The 21,213-nt window shown below is 50.1% G+C and overlaps 1 protein-coding gene and 1 long non-coding RNA gene across 8 annotated transcripts in view; one reads left to right on the forward strand and one right to left on the reverse strand.

Moving 5' to 3' along the window:
- Positions 1-574: 574 nt before the first annotated feature.
- LOC123593805 lies at positions 575-19,656 on the forward strand. 3 transcript variants are annotated; one of them, XR_006710545.1, is made up of 5 exons: positions 575-5,164; positions 5,671-5,890; positions 8,481-8,595; positions 10,089-10,413; positions 18,810-19,656. It is a non-coding gene; the product is annotated as an uncharacterized LOC123593805 (long non-coding RNA). The 3 variants fall into 3 exon arrangements; XR_006710544.1 differs by lacking the exon at positions 18,810-19,656 and having other exon boundaries at positions 575-5,188; positions 10,089-11,219; XR_006710543.1 differs by lacking the exon at positions 18,810-19,656 and having other exon boundaries at positions 10,089-11,219.
- FANCC (FA complementation group C) overlaps positions 12,334-21,213 on the reverse strand; it is a 276,077-nt gene continuing 267,197 nt past the window's right edge. For 3 of the 5 annotated variants that reach the window (XM_045470324.1, XM_045470326.1, XM_045470323.1), the window contains one exon: positions 15,572-16,387. In XM_045470324.1, the coding sequence (XP_045326280.1) occupies positions 16,133-16,387 (255 nt within the window). In that variant the 3' untranslated portion in view covers positions 15,572-16,132. Of the gene's footprint in view, positions 16,388-21,213 lie in introns of all 5 variants that reach the window. The other 2 variants (XM_045470325.1, XM_045470322.1) reach the window with 2 other exon arrangements.

Here is a 21,213-nt window from a genome sequence, read left to right on the forward strand (position 1 = left end):
CGTTACCCCAGGGATATTCTCTGCAACCTGATACCGTCCCTCCTGTCCACCAGTTGGTCTGTCACCCTCCCAGGTGGCCATGGGAGCGTGAAGGGTATGCTCCTGCTCTGATGGCGTACACGTGCACACACGCACACGGAAACCAAGCTTCCAGGCGCTGTTCTGGAGGGAGGGTGGTGTGAAACCACGGGAAGCCCTAGTGGTTGGTACCATCCCGAGATTGTGCCAGAGCCCGAGCTGGACGAGAGCAGCCTCAAGTGCGGCTCCAGGCTGTGTTCACCCGGCTGTGCATCGGGCTTGTGGGAGGAAGCGTGGTTTTAACACATTCCTTCATTAAAAGCTCTTGGTCTCCAGAATTCTTTTAACGGTGACTGTTACTCTAGAAGGTTTCCTAGGGGATTGCTCTTCTCTGTTACATGCGTTGCATATGATTGTATGTGCTTTGTTAGCCATAGTGGTACAAGATTCAAATTTTGGGGGCCCCCTGGGTGGCTCACTCGATTGAGCACCTGGCTCTTGAGTTCAGCTCAGAATCCTGGGGCCATAGGATCGAGCCCCTTGTTGGGCTCCACGCTGAGGGTGGAGCCTGCTTAAGATTCTCTCTCTCTCCCCCCCCCGGCTTGCATGTTCTCTCCCTCAAAAAAGATTTTTATTTGTGAATTTGAATAAATGCAAGAACGCTGCTTCCTGGGAAGCGTTGGGATAAATGACACTGTCTCCCTCTGGTCTGTGTGTTCGGCCGTCTCAGGTGGAGCGGGAAGGGACCCAGAGGCACCGACAGCGCTTGCCCACCTAGCTGCGTGCACACAGCCACTCACTGCCTCCTCGTGGGCTGTGGGCAACCAGCCGGCCCAGTGCTTAGCCTCTTCTTGTGAAAGCCTCCTTTGTCCTTAGAAACCACTGAGGCAGAGCTGAGCTACCGCTCGCACGGGATTTTGCACCAAGACAGCTAATTGCCTTGCTCCTGTGATCCCAAGTCCTCTGGGGTCATCTGAACTGACACCCCCGGTCACGGCTTCGGCTGAGTCCCGTGGGTTGTTTGCCTTCTCGGCTTGCAGACGCGGGCATCCTTACCTGTGTCGGGTGTGGTCCCCACAGGGACCACAGGGAAGGTGAGGGAGGAAGAGTGAGTGGGCCTGCACGGAGACCTCCTGTTGGTGCTCTGACCACACCCTGTTATCCACCCCTTCCTAGTTTCTTCAGAATCTCGAACAGGTTTTCCTAGCTTGCACCTCAGCATCTCCTAAGAGGACGGCAGCGAGGGTGCAGAGGAGGAGCCCGTGGCCAGAGCCTGGCGGGGCTGCTGGATTGCAGAGTGGCCGCCGTCAGCCAGGAGGCAGGTCTCTAAGGCCAGCATGCTACTTTTTTAAATGTTTCATCTGCTTGCAGAAAAAAGCTTCACGCTGGTAACCGTGGCGGGTCACCTAGGGTGTGTAGTAGGATTTGAGTTAGAAAGCACCCTGCCCTCCCTGGGCTGCTTTTCTTCACATGACCACGTGGCACCTCCCAAGAGTGGCCTCGGTCCAGGCCGGAGAATTCACAGAAGACCCAGGAGCCCTGGGGACAGAAGATGGGCTGTGGTGGAGACCAGGATCTGGGTGTGAGCCTGCCCTATCCTGGTTCCCACTGTGGATCTCGCCTCGACGGGTTTAACAGGCCAGATCCCCGAGGTGTCCTACTAAGTGACAGGCAGCGTATGAATGTGGGTCCACATGCCTCAGGATTTTCCTCCCTGGGACTGCACCACATGCTGTGGCCTGTGCACTCAGTGCTGCACTTGTCAGGGACGGCCCACCTCTTCACCAACGGGCTGAGGGTTGACAGGCCTCCCTCTTCATCCCATTTGCTGTCAGAATGGGCCTGGGCCAGGGTGGGGTCAGGTGCCCCCATGTGACCTGCTTTGGGAAAATGGCAACTTGAGTCGGATGCACTCAAGTCACCATGGAGGAGTCACAAAAAACCTGTCTGCATGGCAGTCTGGCACACTTTCTCGGTGCCACAGTTTCTGCTGTCTGCTCCCCCGGACCCCGCTTCTGGCCTTGGTGGTTCCCCTGACCCCTGCCACGATTCCCACGTGAAGCAGATGTGACGGGATGAACCATCCCCAGAATGAGCGTGGGAAGTAAACCAAGAGGAACGAGCCTCTTACCAGCAAGATCACACATCCCCAGCAGAGGGTCCCACAAATCCTCGTGGGTTCCCTGATCTAGCAAAGCAAAGAAACACCTAGCAACCGTGGTGCCTGCCCCTTACAGCTTCCTTAAGTGGTAACTCTGACCCCGAAACACTCAGCCTTTACTGGCTGTCAGGAACCAGTCGCTTCACGGGGGCTGTCGGGGGATCCCCACCAGGAGTGGAGTCTGTAAGCAGTCTCCCTTCTTGGGAGGAGCCCAGGCCCGCCAAGCCCTTGCAAGGGATGTGGGGGACACTGCGGGAGCCTGCCACCACCCCAGCCAGGCAGTCAAGCACAGGACGGGTGGTGTTCTACCAGAAATTATCCAAGAAGCAGTCTTGTTCTCTGAGTTGACTGGTACACTGCCAAACACCGTCCACCTCTCTAGAACCAGAGGCCTCCACCCCTCAGTGAGCAGACGCTGTGTCTTCCAAGAGCAAGTTAGGCTGGGGACAGGAGCCCATCTCCCCGGTTCACCTTGGCTTCCAGCATATTTGGCAGCGGCCAGGCCTCTGGTGTCCCCTGGGTCCTCCACCCTGTGCTTGGCCTGGCTGGGGCCTGGCTGCCACCCCCTGGCCAGCCTGAGGTGGTCCTGTGCCCCCTCTTCTGCAGTTAGGCTGAGGGGCAGAGCTTCAGAAGGAGGAGGTGTGGGAGCCCCCACCCCACCCCAGGACCCTCCGCTGCCTGTCCGGCTCCCACCACCCGGCTTTGGGCCTCAGCCAGGGCCGAAGTGCTGGGAGCTCTGTCTGTACCAGGACTGGAAATGGAGGTGGGGGAGGAGGCAGGGAAGAAATACAAGGGAAGATGTTTCAGTTCTCCCTCTTGGCCTCTATTTTAGGATTACAGGGTTTCAAAGCATTTATTTTTATTGGAATTTCAAATCAAAACATCGAAGTAATAGTCTCCATCCCAAATGAGGTACAGACATGTCACAATAGCAAGAAGAACCCGGTACCCCAAGTATAGGAACCAGAAATAGTAAACTGCGTCCCTAACCTTCCACCATCCCTTTAAAATGAAGAACAGAGCTCCAAAAAAGAGGCTTCAGACAGACGTTTCCAGTGCGTTCTGGCTTTCTTCCCTGGCCTGCCTGGTTCAGTGTGGACACTTGGCGAAGGGTGAGTGCAGGCTGCACCTCGGCCTGGGTTGGAGCCGTGGGGAGCCGCGTGGGGCGGCCCATCTCACAGTGCCTGCCTCGGCCTCAGTCGGCCTCACCAAAGACACCTGAAACCCACCGGGCAGCTGGAAAGCAAAAGCTGAGTGAGCTGTGATCAAGGGCCAGTGTTTTTAGAGCTCTATGTTCTGGGCCAACCACTTGCTCATTCAGTAGATGAGCGGCCAGGTAGGAGAATGAGGGGCGTGAAGGGGGTCTGCCCACCCCTTCAGCAGGGCAGACCTACACTGGTGAGTGAGTAGTCTGTCCCAGCGGGCCTCCTGCTTGACAGATCTCTGGGCACCCCAGGCCTGTGGCCTCTGCTAGCCAGCCTGCCTGGGGTGACAGGGCCCACCGCACCCCATTCCTGAGAAGTAAGAGAGGGGCTGCTGCAGCTGTCACAGGCAGGTGACAAAGTGCAGCTGCTTTGGGGTTAGATGGTCCATTGGAGCGCCCTCTCCTCAGGACACCTTGGGCTGAACCGGCTCTTGCTACAGAGGGGGAGGTGGGGGGGGCTTCAGTGCGGGTTGGGGGCGGGGTGTCCAGCTATGGTAAAGACTCCATACCTAAGGAACCCTAGACTTCTGGAGCCCCTTCAGCCCAAGGTCGGGGCTGGGGGGCGTAGAGAGAAGCCTGAGGGAGGTGTGGGTTTAAAGGGCTGTCTGGACCTCCCAGGGTGGTGCCCGAGGCCAAGCTCAGCGGGGAGGGCATGAACTCATGGCCCCCGCCCCAGGCCACTGTCCTGAGGACAATGACCTGGGCCTTCCCTGGCTGGGCCCTGGGGGTTTACAGGGTGGAATGGGAGGAGAGGCGGATCCGGGCTATTCATAGGCGGGGGTTTTATAGATCTTTTCCCACCCTTTGGTGCTGTCTGGGAGATTGATCGGCTAATAAGGCATTTCTGTTCCAGTCCAGAGGGTGTGAAAAAAGAAGGAGGCGGCCATCAGCCGAGCCCGGGGGCAGAAGGAAATTCCTGTAAAACGACGTTCCCAGGACCAGCACTGGTAGCTGAGAGCCTCCTGCCAGGATGGTGGGTGGGGATCGGGCACCCTGGTGTCGGAGCACGGGTGCAGAAGACCTGCCGGAGCAGCCCACGCTTGGGAGCCGGGCCTGGGAAGGGCTGGTGATAGCAACAAGACCGGTGTGCGTGTGCGTGTGTGCGTGTGTGCGTGTGCGTGTGCGCGCGCATGCGTGATGCAAAGCAGAACGCAGAAATGCAGGTAAAAGTCTCTCCGGCCGCAGAGTTCCATCTGTCCCACACAGCGCACGTGAAACTGCCCTGGGGGAGATAAAATGAGCCCAGGGCTTTGGCTCCTCAGCCCCCAGGACTGGGAAGGGACGGAGAACTCTCAAAAGGCTCCTCCCGCCACCTGCTCCAGCTCCCTGAGTCACTTCCGACGGCTCTGCCACTTTACGCCGCTGTCACACTGAGGGGGTGCAGGATGCCGCGGTTTCTCTTTTCTTAAGCCTCCTTGTGCTCCTTCTGCCGGCCTGTGGCGGTGGCTCCTCTGCCGGAGCCCAGCCCAGGAGGCGTTCCTGTCTGTGGGCGGTGCGGGAGGTGCCGGAACCGCATGTGGTTGGGCCCTGGCAGTACTGCCAAGAGCCCCGTGTTCCAGAAAGTTCTTTTCCGTTCTAACAGTCTTCCCTTGTTGCACCAGGTCTGGCAGAACAGGCCTCGGGGGCAGGAGTGTCCTAGGACTGGAGAGGATACTCCCGGAGATGGGAAAGGCAGAAGGAAAGGAAGCCCTCTGGGCTAAGACCTCAGCGCTCCTCAGCCTGATGCTTCAGGCTCCACCACCCGACCGCCTGATTTCAGTCTCCCAGGACTTGAACATCAGGTACGGTAAGGAGAGGCTCTCAAAGTAAGTGTGTGTCATGGGGATAAATGAGAGGATAATTGGGATGTTGGGTCATGGCCCACACCCTGCTCCCACCGGGGATGCTCGGGAAACCCCAGTCCTCAGGCCATCTTCCCTGTAAGTCTGGCATCTGGATGCAACCAGGTTGTCTTTTAGTAGAAGACTCAATGTTCAAGGCTAGAACATAAGTCCCTTAAATAAGCTGTAAAATGGCATGGTGCTGAGCAAAGTGCGGGAAATACCAGGGAGGGTGTCCCCTTGTGCAGCTCCAGGTGGCCCTGAACCCCCGTTCCCTCCTAGCACCGGTTGACATAAGCCTGTCTTGCAACAGGCAAACCTGAATCCACCTGTATGTGTTGCTGAATACAATTTTTTTTTCTTGGTATACATCAAAGATGCAAACAAATAGAAACAATATGTAGAGCAAAAAGTAGGTTTCCCGCCACATGTTCACCTGGTCCCTTCTCCAAAACCTTCACCATTAGGAGCTTGACGGGCCTGGCCCCGCACAGACTGACTCCACAGATGCACTCCGGTAAGCGCACGTCCACGGCCCCGGCTCTGTGCCCACATGGGAGCAGAGCGCACACCGATCTTTCCACGTGACAGACTTTCAAGATTGGCTCGCAGGAGCTTGACTTCTGTTTGGACGTTCCTGTGGTCTGAACATCACACCCTTCAGGAGGCAGTAGTGGCACATAGCTGGTGGGCTCCTTTGCTCAGAGCCCGGCCCTGCCAGACGTCGTCTGTGCATCTCCCTGGGTTTGTTTCCTCATCTGTAAACTGGATAACTCTGTTAGGTGGTTGTGAGAATTTGATGAATGAATTGATGTAAAACCCTGATAACAGGGCCTAGCATCAACTCTTAGGGTGTGTGTTCCTCTTTGTTCATTTGTTGGTCTGTTTAACCGTCCCTTTACCGCGGGGCCTTCGAGCTGTTTTCAGTGAGCGCCTATTTGAAACAGTGCTGCAGGAAGTCTCCCTGGGCATTCTGGGTATTCACGGCACCAGTGTGTCTGTGGGTGGGTTCCGGCGGGGTCCGTGCAACCCGAAATGGAAAACGGTGGCTCTGAAGAACTGGATATTTGTTAATGGAGAACAGGATATGTAAAATTTTTTTATTTAATATTTTAATTTTGGAAAATTTACATGAGAAAATTTACCGTCTTAACCATTTTCAAGCATACAGTGCAGTGGCATTAAGTACCTTCCCAGTGTTGTGCGACCATCACCACCGCCCGTCCACAGAACTTTTTCATCTCCCCAGGGTGAAACTCTGTCCCCATTAAACACTAACTTCCATCCCCAGACCGCCCCCCTCCCTGCCCCTGGCAACCTCCATTCTGTCTCTATAAATTTGTCTACTCTGGACACCTCTTACAAATATTGTGTGTAATCACACAGTATTTGTCTTTTTGTGTCTGGCTTTGTTCACTTAACAAAATATTCTCAAGTTTTGTCCATGCTATAGCAGGTGTCAGAGCCTCATTCCTGGTAATATTCCTCTGTCCGGATAGACCCCTGTGTTGATCCACTGATCTGTCGATGGACCCTTGGATCGTTTCCATCTTTGGCTGCTGTGTAGAGCCACAGGGAACATGGTGGACAAATACTCCTCTGGGTTCCTGCTTTCAGTTCTTTCAGGGATATACCTAAAAGTGGAATTGCTGGATCATATGGCGATTCTGTTACCACACTGTTTTGGGGATGTATACATTTTATTTTTTAAATTTTACTTAAAAATTTTTTTTTAATTTTATTTTTGAGAGAGAGAGGCAGAGATCGAGTTGGGGAGGGGCAGAGAGAGAGGGAGACACGGAATCTGAAGCAGGCTCCAGGCTGTCAGCACAGAGCCTGATGTGGGGCTTGAACTCACGAACCACAAGATCACAACCTGAGCTGAAGTCAGATGCTTAACCGACTGAGCCACCCAGGCGCCCCAGGGATGTATACATTTTAAATATTACAACATGACCACTTGTCCTTCTCTCTGTATGTGGGACAGTGCCTGTGTCCCACCCCTCACCCATCTGGCCGTGTCAGTCCTTTTGGCTTTTCCAACCATATCGATATGAGACAAAAAATTGAGTTTCTCATAGCCGTGTTAAATATTTTTTAAAAGTCTTGCCAGAGTCCTTTGTATTTCTCCTGTTAATTGTGTGCAGTGTTTGTATCACTGGCCCATCAGTCTCTGGGTGGGAGGCCTTCTATTGATGTAGAAGAGCTTTTACAGTTAGAAACTTAGTTATTTGTCATGTGTTGCAAATGATTTCCCCCAGAGTGTTATTTCTATTTAGATTTTTGGTTATTTTGTTTTTAAATTTTTATTTTATTTATTTGGGGGGTGCAGAGAAAGAGGGAGAGAGAGAATCCCATGCTAGGTGTGGAACCTGACATGTGGCTCTATCTCACAAACCATGAGATCATGATCTGAGCCAAAACCAAGATCAAGAGTCAGACAACCAACTGAGCCATGCAGTTGCCCTGGATTTTTGGCTAAAGTTTCTGTATGGTCAATTTTATTTGTCTTCTGTGGTTTCTGGGGTTTCTTTTTTAAAAAAATGTTTATTTTTGAGAGAGAGACAGAGCCAGCAGGGGAGGAGCAGAGAGAGAGGGAGAGAAAGAATCCCAAGCAGGGCTGCACTGACAGCACAGAATCCGATGCAGGGCTCAAACCCACAAACTGTGAGATCATGCCCTGAGCTGAAACCAAGACTGACTGAGCCACCCAGGTGTCCTGGTTTCTGGGTTTTCTTTTTTAATGTTTATTTATTTTGAGAGAGAGAGAATGTGAGCAGGGGAGAAGCAGAGAGAGAGAGAGAGAGAGAGAGAGAGAGAGAGAATCCTAAGCAGGCTCTATGCTGTGAGCACAGAGCCCAACTCGGCTCAATCTCATAAACTGTGAGATCATGACCCTAGATGAAATCAAGAATTGGACACTTAACTGACTGAGCTACCCAGGTCCCGTGGGTTTTCTATCTTACATAGAAAGTGCTCCCATTTGGCTGAAGGGCCCCAAATGGAGAATCTGTGGAAGTTTCCATGTGATATGGGTGGGACCTCAGGCCCTCCCCACCTCCGGCAGGGAAAGACCCCTTCCCTCCTCCCTGGCCTCCCCACAAAGGACTAAGAGGCCTTCTTGGAAGCTGTGGCCCTGGGACTTCGACTTGCAGACCCAGGCAGGGACGTGGGTGTGTGGGGGAGGGGGAAGCAAGGAATTCTAAATGAAATAGAAAAACATTCTTTCTACATCAGGGAGGTTCTGCTTCTATAAACGGCTTTTTATTTATCTTAGTAATAGGCTCTCTTCCCAGAGTAGCAGCAGCCTTCCTACCACCCAGTTCCAAGCAGAACTGCCAGAGCCTTCTGTGGAGAGAACCCCAGCCCAGACTTCAAGATGCTGACATTTGGTAAAGAAAGAGGGTTGGACATTTTATTTTGGAATGTGTCTTTTCATCAAAGAAGTGGAGATCCAACTGGATTTCCCGTCATCATCTTTTCCCTGTTGATCAAAATGCTTTTATCATATACTAAATCCCTTTACAGATCAATTCAAAAAATAATTATTGGGCATCTTTGATATGCCTGCAACTATTTCAGGCACCTGTAGTGGAGACAAGAATAGACAAAAGGTGTAAGTAGATTACCTGGTGTCTAGGAGTGGTGTGTCGGGGACAAAAGCCAAGGTAGTGCAGGGTGAGAAGTGGAGGAGAGTGGAGTGCAATTGTCAATGTCAGGGAGGCCTCATGGAGACGGTGACCTGTGAGCAGACAAGGGAACTGGCCTGCATGTCTAGGAGGTTCAGGACAGCCCGTTCAAAGGCCCTGGTGTTGGAGTATACCATGTGTGGAGTCACTGTTGGGGGCCCATGTGGTGGTGGTGGTAGGTGGGTGAAGGAGTTGCAGAGAAAATTAGTAGAAGTCAGAGAGTAAAAGGGGTCCAGATTGTGTGGGGCCTTAAAGCCATTTTAAGAATGTTGGGTTTTACTCAGCGTGAAGTGCGGAGCATTTGGAATGCCTGGAACAGCGGCATGCCATGTTGCACTGGAGAGAGATCTCTAAGGCTGCTTGCAGCAAGGTGGGCAGGAGCAGGGAGGCCAGGCAGATGACGGTGTCTAAGAGTGGAGGGCAAGAAATGGTCAGAATATTCTAATGGCTTGGATGTGGGAGTGAGAGAGAGAAGAATCAAGAGTAACTACAGAATTGGGTCTCAGTCACTGGAAAGATGGAGTTACCATCCACTGACGTGGGAAGATCGTGGGTTTAGGGGGATGGCATGGAACTGGTGGCATCGGCTTTGCACATGTTAATTTGAGATGGTCATCCGACCTCCAGGGGATGCCCAGTGGGTAGTGGGACGTCCAGGCGTGTGGTCTGGGAGAAGGTGTGGCCCCTCTGCACAAAGATACTACGTGAAAGCCCAGTGCAGGGAAAGTACACAGGGCAGAGGTGCAACGATGAAGCCTGGGAGCGCTCCCCAGGAAAAGGTCAGGGGACAAGCAGGGACCAGCTCTCCAGCTGAGGGGAAGCCCTAGAATGTTCTGCCAGCCAAGGGAAAACTGGCAGGGAGGAAACAGGGACTGACGGGATTAGAGGCTGCCCAGGCCTGTGCGGGACCTGAGGACTTCTGGCTGGGTCCATGAGGAGGGGCTCGCCACCCAGATGGGGGTCTCTGTGTGCAGCTCCCTTGGTCCTACCACACTGCGGTCACACTGCAGCCTTAAAGCACATGCCAGTGCTTGTTCCACCTCTTTATACCGCATTACACTTTACTTTCAGATTTTTCCTGCCTGTTCCTGATTGCTTATTTTTTCCCTAAGAATTTTGGATTCAGATTATCTAGTTCTATTAGGAGCCTATTAAGTCTAATTTACATGTCTGAAACTGTTCGTGTTTCTCTCCAGGATGTCTTTCCAGAAACAAACCCCCAGCTAGAGCAATGGTTCTCCAGCGGAGGGTGAGGGGGGTTCCTCCCAGACATTCTGGAGAGAGTCTTGTCGCCGCTGGGCTGGCACGTAGTGGGGAGAGGCCAGGGATGCTGCTAACACCCTCCAGCGCACATGACACCCCCACATGGATGCACCTGCTCTACACTGTCAATCGCGCCACACTGGAGAAACTCGGCCTCAGGTGTCTGCGCACTGGCTCTCTGCCAAGGGCCCTTCTCTACCTCTTCTGGATTAGCCGTCGGGCTGTTTCATGGTACTCAACCTTCTCGAATGCTAAAGAGTAGGTGATACATATTGTGGAGTTTTTATTCTCTCTAGCTGCCTAGGCCCTGACCCCTTCCTGTAAGTAGGAGACCACTGGTATCCAAGGTGTCCAGTAATGTCATGGAAGCAAAATAAGCAGGACACGTGCTTTTCCAGGTGCCCTTCCAGCCAACGTACAGGTTGTCAGATGCACTGGTGCCCCAGAGTGGGGACAGGGACTGTGTCCCTGTGGGGGTGGTGGGCCTCGCACAAACAAGCCACAAAGGTTCTATGTGGCAGGATTTGGTGGCGACAGCAGGAGGTTCCTCACAGGTCATTCTGAAGCCAGGTCTGGGCACTGTTGTTAGCTGCCTGGCACCAAGTCCTGTCTGCCTGACAATTCTGTGGGCTTTTAGATACTTTTGATCAGTTCCCTTTTACTTTTAACATTGTGTCCAATCCTGTGGCTTGCCACCAAGAATCCCGGCTGATATCCGTGGATTCGTCATAGTGAGGGAAACACCAGAGGCCAGTGAGATGTTCAACACTGATTTAACTCTGCTTTTCTACAGAAAAGTTAAATGTGAAACTTTCCGCATAAAAGAATCCGAGTGTCCTACCCAAAACCCCAAATACAGGAAGTTATCATCGTGATTATGTTGCGACTGGGGAAAAGGAAAGGCTGACATTGTAGACTTCATTACCAGTCTGTGTATGAGGGATAGGATTTGGACTCACGGTATAAAATTGTGGAATTGGATTTAAGAAGAAGGCCTTACCACACACATATTTTGCCTTGCTTTTGGTTCTTTAGGAGTAAAGTGGCTTGGTGTGGAGTAATAAGTGACAAGTGTTTGACAGTCTGTGGAATCCATGTGAAAACCAGTGTCAGGCAAGGAAAAGGCTATTGCCAGCACTGCTGACGGGGCGGGGCGGAAGGGAGGGGGACAGGAGGGAAGAGAGGAAAAGAAGGGAGAGAAGCACAGAAAATTCATGTCTCTGCTTCCCTGGAAGCAAAATCAATTCGCATTCCTTGTCAAACAAGGACCAGCGTTCCTCACATTCGCCCCCTGCCCCTCTGGGTAACAGGACAGGCTCCGTTCTGATCTCCTTCACATCTCTGGCCACCGCGGTGGTCCCCCCTTTCAAGCCCCTGCTTGTGACTTCTCCACCGTGACAGAAGGTATGGCTTCCTCCTGCCCTCTAGACATGTTTCCATTTTTGTCCCAGCATCCTTGTCCCACCAGTGAGCAACGGGGCCGAGAAGTGCTAAAAATGCACAATGACATGAACAGCCCAGGACAGTTCAGCAAGGGGCTTCTTCAGAGACACATCTTGGCCACCTGCCCCCTGCTTGCTCAGGTGCCTCTGGCCGATGGAGAGGTGTGGGGTGGCACATCAGGAAGCAGAGCGATCATCCAGGAAACCCATGCCAGCTGTCTGACTGCAGAACCAGGGTGGGCTGGGTCTGGCAGATGCCACTGGAGCGGGGGGATTCCATCCCATGACTCCTAGGGGACCCTGTGGAGGCTGCAGCACGAGGGTCACAAGTCTGTGAAACAGTGGTGCGCACAGCGGGTATGGGCTGTGCTTTGTCGGACGAGCTCCATCTTTAGAATCGGGGAAGAACAATGTGTACAGGCCAGTTCCATTTACACTGGGTGGTAGTATGGGAGGCTGGCTTACAGAAGAGAAAGACCTGTACGATGCACGTTGTTTTGTTTCAGCAGCCCCTGCCAACCGCCTCCCTGCAGCCCCCTCCCTTCTTCCCTGGCTGTGGGACCCCAGTTTGTAGGTATCTGACGGCAAGATTCTCAGGCCCAAAGGCTACGCCAAATTGGTCTTTTCTAGGGGCAGGTCTATACAGGTTTTGTGTGGCCTGAGCTTCCATAATTGAGGAGAGAAGGGAAGCTTTTTTCTGAGAAAGACTGTACTCTTTAGTGAATACAAACTCACGTGTATTGTGACTTTTTATTTATAATGAAAAAATAAATTACAGATTTAAAAGAGCTAACATGCCACACACCGTGAAGTACCAGTGGGTGACAGCCTTTGCATTAATACGTGGCCAGTCATGCCTTTCCTCTCTAGTTTTTGGCAGCTCTGCCTCTCTGATCACCTCTTGTTGGCACAGTGATTTTATACATTCCCACAGTCTCTCCAGCACGCTTACCTAAAACTTCATTACTAAGACTTTAGAAAGCTCTACTCAGCTTCCCGGCTTGCTGTGGGGAACACAGAATTGTAGAGCTGTTGTCAGGTCTCCAAAAACCTCTATCAAGTTCGCCCCAGACCCAAGCCAGAGGTCTTGGAAGGACTCTTCACACTTCCTCATTGTTGCTCCTGTGCACCTGCGGGCCTGTGGTGGCACAGGCCACCCTTCTGCTGTGCCACAGCCCCTGGGCCAGCACCAGCTGAACTGGTTGGGCTGGTGCCAGCATTCTTGGAAGCTGGTCCTCCACAGTAACTTCACTGTGCCCCGAAGTGGTGCCGAACCAACTTGGCTTCCCTCAGCTGGATCGCAGAAGGTGCACACTGCCCAGGGGCAGGGGGGACAGTAGGAGCACACGGAGGCATTTTTGCCAGTTGCAGTTAACGTTTCTTTACAGATTTTACAAAAGAGACGACCATGGGAGCACAATGCCGGGGCCTCTCCCAGGGCCTGGGGAGGGGCCAGGTGGTGCAAGGCCCTGAAGCTCAAGCCTCATTAGTGTCCCAATAAATCTTAGCAACAGGGTGGCAGCAAGCCCCATTCTGTGGCGGCTGGGTCTGCCAATGACATGAGGGTCTGGTGTGGGCTTGCGAGCAGAGACACGAGAGCCTTCTTGGAGGCTGTCAGAAAGGCCTGGGCTTGGCAGCTTTCTTGAACTTGGAGAGAAAAGCCAGAACTCCAGTGAAGCTGATCTGCAGCCATGACATTGTTGAGTGGCTGAATTAGCCACCTCTCTGGGTTTTGTGTGTCTGACACCATCAGGTGTCTTGCCTGTTTAAGCCACTCTTCACTGGATATTCTGCTGGCGGAAGCCAAAGGCACGTGCCTGGCACAGACCCTGTGCTGGAAAGAAACCCAGTCCGGTCAACCCCACATACAGCCTCTGGGCCTCAGCCCTGCTGCTTAATGCACGCCGTAGGCCTCCGTGCTCCTGGCTCTCCAACGGGGGAAGGGGGGACAAGGCTCAGTGGCCTACAGGGCCTTCGCTTCGCTCATGCCACCTGCCTTGATGTGCATTCTCACCAGAGCCCTTTTCTAGCGAGATCTTCTTTCAAGAAACTGAAAAACACCCATGTCTCCAGACTTTCCCCCCCCAAATCCAAGGCAACTGAATGAGAAGGTGGAGTTTCCAGCCTGCCCCTGGCTTTCTCTGCCCTGACTGGGTTTCCTTACTGGTAGCTGGGTATGGGCTTGCTTGGGAGTGGAGGGAGCACAAGGTGTCTTCTGGGGTTGTCAAGTGGAGGGTGTCGCTTCCTACCTTTCTGCCCTGTGCCCCCCTCCATCTGCCCTTTGGGAGGTTCCCTCCCCCTCAGAGAAGTGAATGGAATGATGGGGTAACCCCTTCTAAAGTGATGACCAGGGCCTGACTGCCTGTGAGGCTTTGCAGCTGCCCCTCCAGTTTGCGGAGCAGTCCTCTTTTCCTTGGTTTCCCCCGTGGAGCATTCTCCCTCTTCTTAGTGGGAAAGGGCAAGGAGAGAAAACAAAATCAGTACACAAACCAGTGCCTGCTATTCCCTTCATGAAAGCCTTCACAGACAATGAAGGTTCACTTGAGACCCAAGAACCGCTTGGCTGCCAGATCAGATAGTCTGGTCAGGTGCTGACTCACATGTCCAAGGCTTGAGAGAACTTAGAGGCTTTGTAAAGGAACTGAAGATACTACAAACAGGCTGAGGTAAGGTCAGGACAGGAAGGAACCTTCTAGAAATGCAGCTTCAACAGTCTGAGGTGGGTAACAGTCTTGTTTATATTGTTTGCTGTGGAATACAGCATGACTGGATTTCTAGTGGGAGCACACCCACAAGGGAATTTGATTCCTGGTGGGAATCAAACTTTAGGGACTATTCACAGCCACTAAGCAGATTCCCTTCTTCATGCCCACAGAGGCTGGTCACAGCTTCCATGGCAAACAACATAGGAGAGATATCCTTGACTCTAAATGAAGCCTAAAACTCCTTTATCAAAACTACTACACATTTTGAGGAAGACTTTTTCTATGAACGTGAGAATGCTGGTAGTCATGACTAAAGTATTTTATCAGTGCACTGTTCAAACTGCAGTATTTCTCAAAAGTTAAAAGTTCTTGAATTTTTCAGATCTTTAGGTAGATCCATATACCGAAACGGAAACTCCCCTAAAACCACGACCTCTAATACAACAAAACGCTACTCACACCTCAAATAGGAGCTCAAATTGCAGGAGACTCAGAGATTACTAACACTAACAAAGTAGCCATAAAAGTTCTGACTGATTCGACCCACACAAAAGAGTGTGTACACACAAAAGAGTACACAATCAATGCATATGAAGAATAAACTTGAGGAGCACCTGGGTGTCTTGATCTCAGCTCAGGTCATGATCTCATGGTTTGTTGAGTTTGAGCCCACGTCGGACTCTGCACTGATAGTGCCTGCTTGGGATTCTCTCCCTCTCCCTCTGCCCTTCTCCTGCTTGCTCACTCGCAGATTAAACTTAAAAAAAAAAAAAAAAAGTGAGGTCCTGGGAGGATTTTAGCTCATGTAAGAAAAAAAAACAAACTTGGAAAGGGAAAAAATTTTCAATTGATGTGAAATAAATATTAGGGTTATTCTTTTTTTTTAAATTTTTTAAAATATTTATTTATTTTTGAGAGACAGAGAAAGACAGAGCATGTGCAGGGGAGGGGCAGAGAGAGAGGGAGACACAGAATCAGAAGCAGGCTCCAGGCTCCAAGCTGTCAGCACAGAGCCCAACGTGGGGCTCAACCCACAAACCGTGAGATCATGACCCGAGCTGAAGTCGGATGCTCAACCAACTGAGCCACCCAGGCGCCCCTGGGGTTACCTATTCTTTATTAGGAATTTCTAATTCCCACCTCAGTTAATTAGACAACTGAAATATAATGTCTTCTTCCAGAACATATCCTATATTCTCACATCAGGCCTCTCTGAGGCAATGTGAGCTCCCTTGGTGGGAGTGTTTAGCAAACAGAAAGCAAAAAGAGTTAGCATTAGAACCGGCTTTATTTCATTGCTAAGCAGTGCTGTTCTCCACAGCTGAGCTGGCTTGACTGCCCACCACAGCAGTGGCCCCAGTCACTACCACTTGCTACTGGGCCTGATGGCCTCTGCTTCCCCTCGGAGGTGCCCGAGAGACTCCTTAGTGAAGAATTTCTTAGGGAAGCAAGAGTGTGGCTTTATCTCAAAGCCCTGTGGATTAAAAGAAACACCAATAACAGTAGCCTGATTTCTGAAAAAAGAGATCTGTGGAAAAGGACTAAGTTACTTCTAAACTGATCAGTGGTTCATGACCAATTTCTCGGTCCAAAGACTTTGAACCACTCAAGTAATAGTTGTGTATCTTCATTTGATATAAGGAAAAAGGGAAACGAAAGTGTTCTCCTATTCAAGGCTTGTCTTCAGCGATTCTCTGACAGCTGGGCTGAGCAGGTAGGGAATGCTCAACGCACAATCTAGTCATGAACTAATAAGCCAGACTGAGTTTGGGCTAAGGAATTTGTCTTCTGACTTCATAAAATATGTTCTAGCAGCTCTCACCAAGATGTCTATGGCTCATCCTCACTACTCGTTCCACGATGAATCAGTCTCATTGTTTCGTCACAAGATCTCGGGGAGCCTGCTGCATGCACGGCAGCTCCATGTGCAGCCTGCCGATGCTGGATGTGAGCGTGCAGCTCAGCCAGGAGCTCTCGGGCCAGTTTTCTTGACCTAGGTGCTTCCAGGCAGAGGCGATCCCATCTGTACAAGGTCTGGTCAAGAAAGCCAGCAATCTCGTGGCTTAGCTCATCGGTTGGAGCCATCTGCAATGAGCACAGAGGAGAAAGAAAACTAAAACACTAACTAGACAGATTCATCTCTTTGTCTAGTAGACCAACCGGATCCGTCCTTCCCTGAAAAGCAGCTGCATTCCTGTTAGCTTTCAATGACTCTCATTTTGTTTTCAAGGTGATGAGCAAAGCCAGTCTGTTCTCAGAGGTTGGCCATCCAGGGAGCAGAGTCATTTCCTAATGATCACCCTCTTCTGACAGAATGGCCCCAGACTCACAAAGGCTACAAATAAGCCCCACATTTCCTGGAATGCCAGTCACAGGCTGTGCGAGTATTTGCTGTGGGGAAGCAGAGGCAAGCCGTGCTGCAGCCTGTCTGCAAAAGGCTCACACGAATATGAGAACTGGAAAGTGCTGAAAGGAAAATGCCACCTGTTTTCACACAAACAGCTTTATAAATGGCATTCTTGGGCTAGCAACCTGGGCCCACTTGCTTTTTAATAGACATCTAAGGTTTTAACACCTGATTCTCAAGGGAAGCAGGAAACACAGGAATTGTTAGTTCTGCTAAATACAGCCTCAAGGCATTCTTAGGTGTATTTTCCTAAGAATTTCAGCTCAGCAAAAAGGGAAGGGTGGGAATCTCACAACTGAATTGTGTTGAGTTTGCTGTGATTTTTTTAGACACAAGCACATTAAGAAGCCCTGATTTTGACAGTAATCTACATATTCATTTTGTGTGTGGCAGTTTCTATAGACCACTCAAATATTTGATTAGCCACAGCAGCCAAAGGTCAGCTTCCTCTCCGTCGCCACAGAGGGCCTTCTGGTAGGGTGACCGACCGCCCTCGGACTATCGCATGGCCCTGGATACCCTTCAATCCAGGGCTACCACCTCTGACCGGCAGTCAAGGCACATGCTCAGGCAGCACAGGATACCGTGGGGCATACCTTGATGGCATTAGCTCTCTTCAACCTCAGCTGGGAGGGGCTCTGCTGGGGGGTGGGGGGCAGGCCACCAGCCTAGGTGGGGTTCACTGTGGCTCTTGGTGTTCATATTACCACTGCATGGTTTTTACTCAGAATCACAGATGCTGTGGGTAACCTCTGTCAGACACAGTCTGTCTCTGTGGATGAAACTGCATAAGCCTGCCTGAGACACCTTAAAAGAGTTAATGTACTTCCTAGACCCCAAGTGCAGGGGGACTGCCATTGATCCCAGGGCCTCCATTGGGCTGGAAGCACCGCAGTGGCACAGCCATGACAGCGGACTGTGGAGGCCGGCCACTTGGACCTCGTGTCATCTTTATGAGACAGCTCAACCTCCACACTGTTCCACTCACGGTCTCTAGTCACACATGTCCACCTCCCTGCAGCTGAAGTAGGCAATCTGCATTGTTGGCTGAATTTAAGTTCATTTGAGTTCAACAACTACAGAACTTAACTCTGCGTTTCAGATGCTAGCTAACTTTTTACCTGTGACTGCTGTGGTCCAGCAACAAAGACAGAAGGAGAAGGAGGGAGAAACATGAGCTCAGAGCAGGACAGAAGGCAGAGAGAGCAAGCCTCAGGGGCAGGAGGAAACCGAACACCGCCTGAGCTGCTTGTGCCTCATCCGGGTCAAAGAGGTGCAGAGGAAGGGAGCACGTGAAGATGGCAAACGAGTGGGGCAAGAAACGTAGGAGCCACAGGAGAAGACTGCACGAGAAGAGACAGGGCTTCTGAAGAATGAGTTCAGTGGAAATTCTCAGAAGCCCAGGACAGGCAGAAGCTGATTGCTGGGGCCTGTGCAGGAGCCAAAGGAAGTGGTTCGTAGGGAGTGTCCTACGGCAAAGGCTGGGGCACAGGAACATATGGAGGCCTCAAGAGACAGGGTTCAGACACGCAGCCCCCTCTGTCCACAGCATAGAGTGCTCCCCAAAGCTGGTGCTGGGAGAAGAGGGATAAGATAGGGCACAGGCCCAGGAACTGTTCTGCTCGGGCCTGAGTTCACATCAAAGCTGGGTCAGGGCTGGGGTCCTCAGGGCAGCTGGAAGAGAAAGGCCGTCCTACCAAAGCCAACACTGGCCACTGCCTGCTCCCGGCCAAGCAGCCTGGCCCAGGGCTCCTGCCAGGGTGCTTCCAGAGAGAGGAACTGATGAGATGGGGGGATGAGGAGAAACCCATGAGAAGCTGGCACCGTGTGGAGGACTCCTGCCCTCTGTTCTGTTTGTAGCTGCATTAGCCAGGCTGTCTTCAACCTGTCATGGGGCCACTGCAGGAAGCCTTCCAGTTAAGAAGTATGGTATGTTACTAAAAATAGTTTCAAAACACCTGCAAGGACAGTGTCTAGGAGGCTCTCTCGGCCATGATGGGCTCCAAGGTGCCCAGACAGCTAGCACCTGCTAAGAGGCCAATGTGTAAAGAGGAACATTGGTGCTTTTCCTTCATTTTTTTTTTTTTTTTTTTTTTGCAGCTGAGCTGACTTACGATACTTTATGAAGATTCACCGGGTTTTCAAACTTCCCTCAGCCTCACGCACAGGTCTGCAGCTGGACTATTTTGTGAGAATGCACGGCACAACCTGAATTTGTGGAATACTCTAGCTCCTTATTCACGGCAGCTTCTCTGTGGGAGAGACTTAAAGGTGGTCCATTCTGAATGTGACTGTTTCCCCAGAATGGGTGAATATGTGACTGGAATAACTGGGTGTCTCTGAGGAGCATTCTCTGGGCCACTTCCTTTCACACCCCATGAGCAAGGCCAGGCCCACCATCATCTCTCTGGCCTGTAAAGCAAGGCAAACTCCAGCAAGGGTCTGCTTCTCCATTCCCAAGGTGACAGAATTGGAGACCAGCAGAACAGGAGTTCCCCAGGGAGAAGGAGGGCACAGGCTCCAGGAGGAAGGGTTTGAGTCCCAGCTGCCAGGCTTGAGAAGGCTCCCCTCAGGGCTGTGGTTCCATCCACAGGTACTGAGGATAAGGACAGAAGGTCAGAGATCAGGTGACAAAAAATGCCACCAATGCTTTCATGATTCAAAAGTGCCTGCTGTTGACTTATAATGTTGAAAAATAATTAGTTGAAAAACTAATATCCTATCAGTTTCAGGTTTACATCATAGTGATTTAATATTTTTATACATTATGAAATGATGTGATATCTAGTTATCATCTGTCATCACACAAAGTTATTACAATAATATTGACTATATTTCCCATGCTGTACATGACAGCCTCATGGACTTTATTCATTTGTTTTACTTTTTAGATTCCACATATAAGTGAAGTTGTATGATATTTGTCTTTCTCTGTGTGACATATTTCACTTAGCATTATACCCTCTAGGTCTACACATGTTGTCACAAATGGCAAGATCTCATTCTTTTCTATGACTGAATAATATTGCATTGTGTACATATATCACTTCTTTATCCATTTATCTACTGATGGACTCTTAGGGTATTTCCATATCTTGGCTATTGTACATAATGCTGCAAAAAACATACGGGTGCATGTATCTTTTCAAATTAGTGTTTTTGTTTTCTTTAGGTAAACAACCAGTAATGGAATTACTGGATTGTAAAATAATTCTATTTTGAAATTTTTGAGGAAACTTCATACTGTTTTCCACAGTGGCTGCACCAATCTATATTCCCACAAACAGTGCACGAGGTTTCCTTTTTCTCCACATCCTCCCTAACACTTGGTTTTGTCTTAATTTTAGCCATTCAGACTAAGGTGGCATCTTAGGTCTAAGGTCTAAGGTGGCATCTCACCGTGATTTGGATTCACACTTCCCTGATGATTAGGGATACTGAGCATCTCCTCATGTCTGTTGGCCATCTGTATGTCCTTCTTAGGAAAAATGTCTATTCAGGTCCTCTACCCATTTTAATTGGATAATTTGCATTTTTGGTGTTGACTTGTGTAAATTCTTTATATATTGGGGATATTAGCTTTTTATCAGATATCATTTGCAAATATCTTCTTCCATTTAGATTACCTTTTCATTTTGTTAATGGTTTCCTTCACTCTGAAAGCTTTTTACTTTGGTATAATCCCAATTGTCTATTTTTGCTTTTGTTTCCCTTGCCTGAGGAGACATATCTAGAAAAATGTTGCTGAGATCAATGTCAAAGGAATTACTACCTATGTTTTCTTCTGGGAGTTTTATGGTTGTAGGTCTCATGTTTGTTTTTGATCCATTTTGGGTCTTTTTTTTGTGTATGGTGTAAGACGGTGGTACAGTTTCATTCTTTTGCATGTAGTTGTCCAGTTTTTCCAGCACTATTTAGTGAAGAGACTGTCTTTTCCCCATTGTAGATTCTTGCCTTTGTCATAGATTAGTTGACCATATAAGTATGGGTTTATTTCTGGGATCTCTGCTCTGTTCCAATTATCTGTGTGTCTATTTTTGAGCCAGTACCATAGTGTTTTGATTATTATAGCTTTGTAGTATATCTTGAAATCTGGGACTGGGCTTTGTTCTTTCACAAGATTACTTTGGTTATTCAGTGTCTTTTGTGGTTCCATACAAACGTTCAGTTTATTTGTTGTAGTTCTGTGAAAAATACTATTGGTATTTTGATAGGAATAGCACTGAATCTACAGACTGCTTTGGGTAATATGGACATTAATTCTTCCAAGCTATGAGCATGGTATATTTTTCAGTTTGTGTCATCTTAAATTTCTTTCATCAAAGTAGTACTGTTAGATTGTTTGAGATCTTTCATTGATGAAAGTAGTTTTCAGAGTATAAGTCTTTCAACTTCTTGGTTAAGTTTATTCTTGGGTATTTAATCTTTTTGGTACAACTGTAAATGGAGTTGTCTTCTTTTTCTTTCTGCTACTTTCTTGTTAGTATATAGAAATGCAACAGAT

The sequence above is a fragment of the Leopardus geoffroyi genome, chromosome D4 (assembly GCF_018350155.1).
Source record: "Leopardus geoffroyi isolate Oge1 chromosome D4, O.geoffroyi_Oge1_pat1.0, whole genome shotgun sequence".
Classification (NCBI taxonomy): Eukaryota; Metazoa; Chordata; class Mammalia; order Carnivora; family Felidae; genus Leopardus; species Leopardus geoffroyi.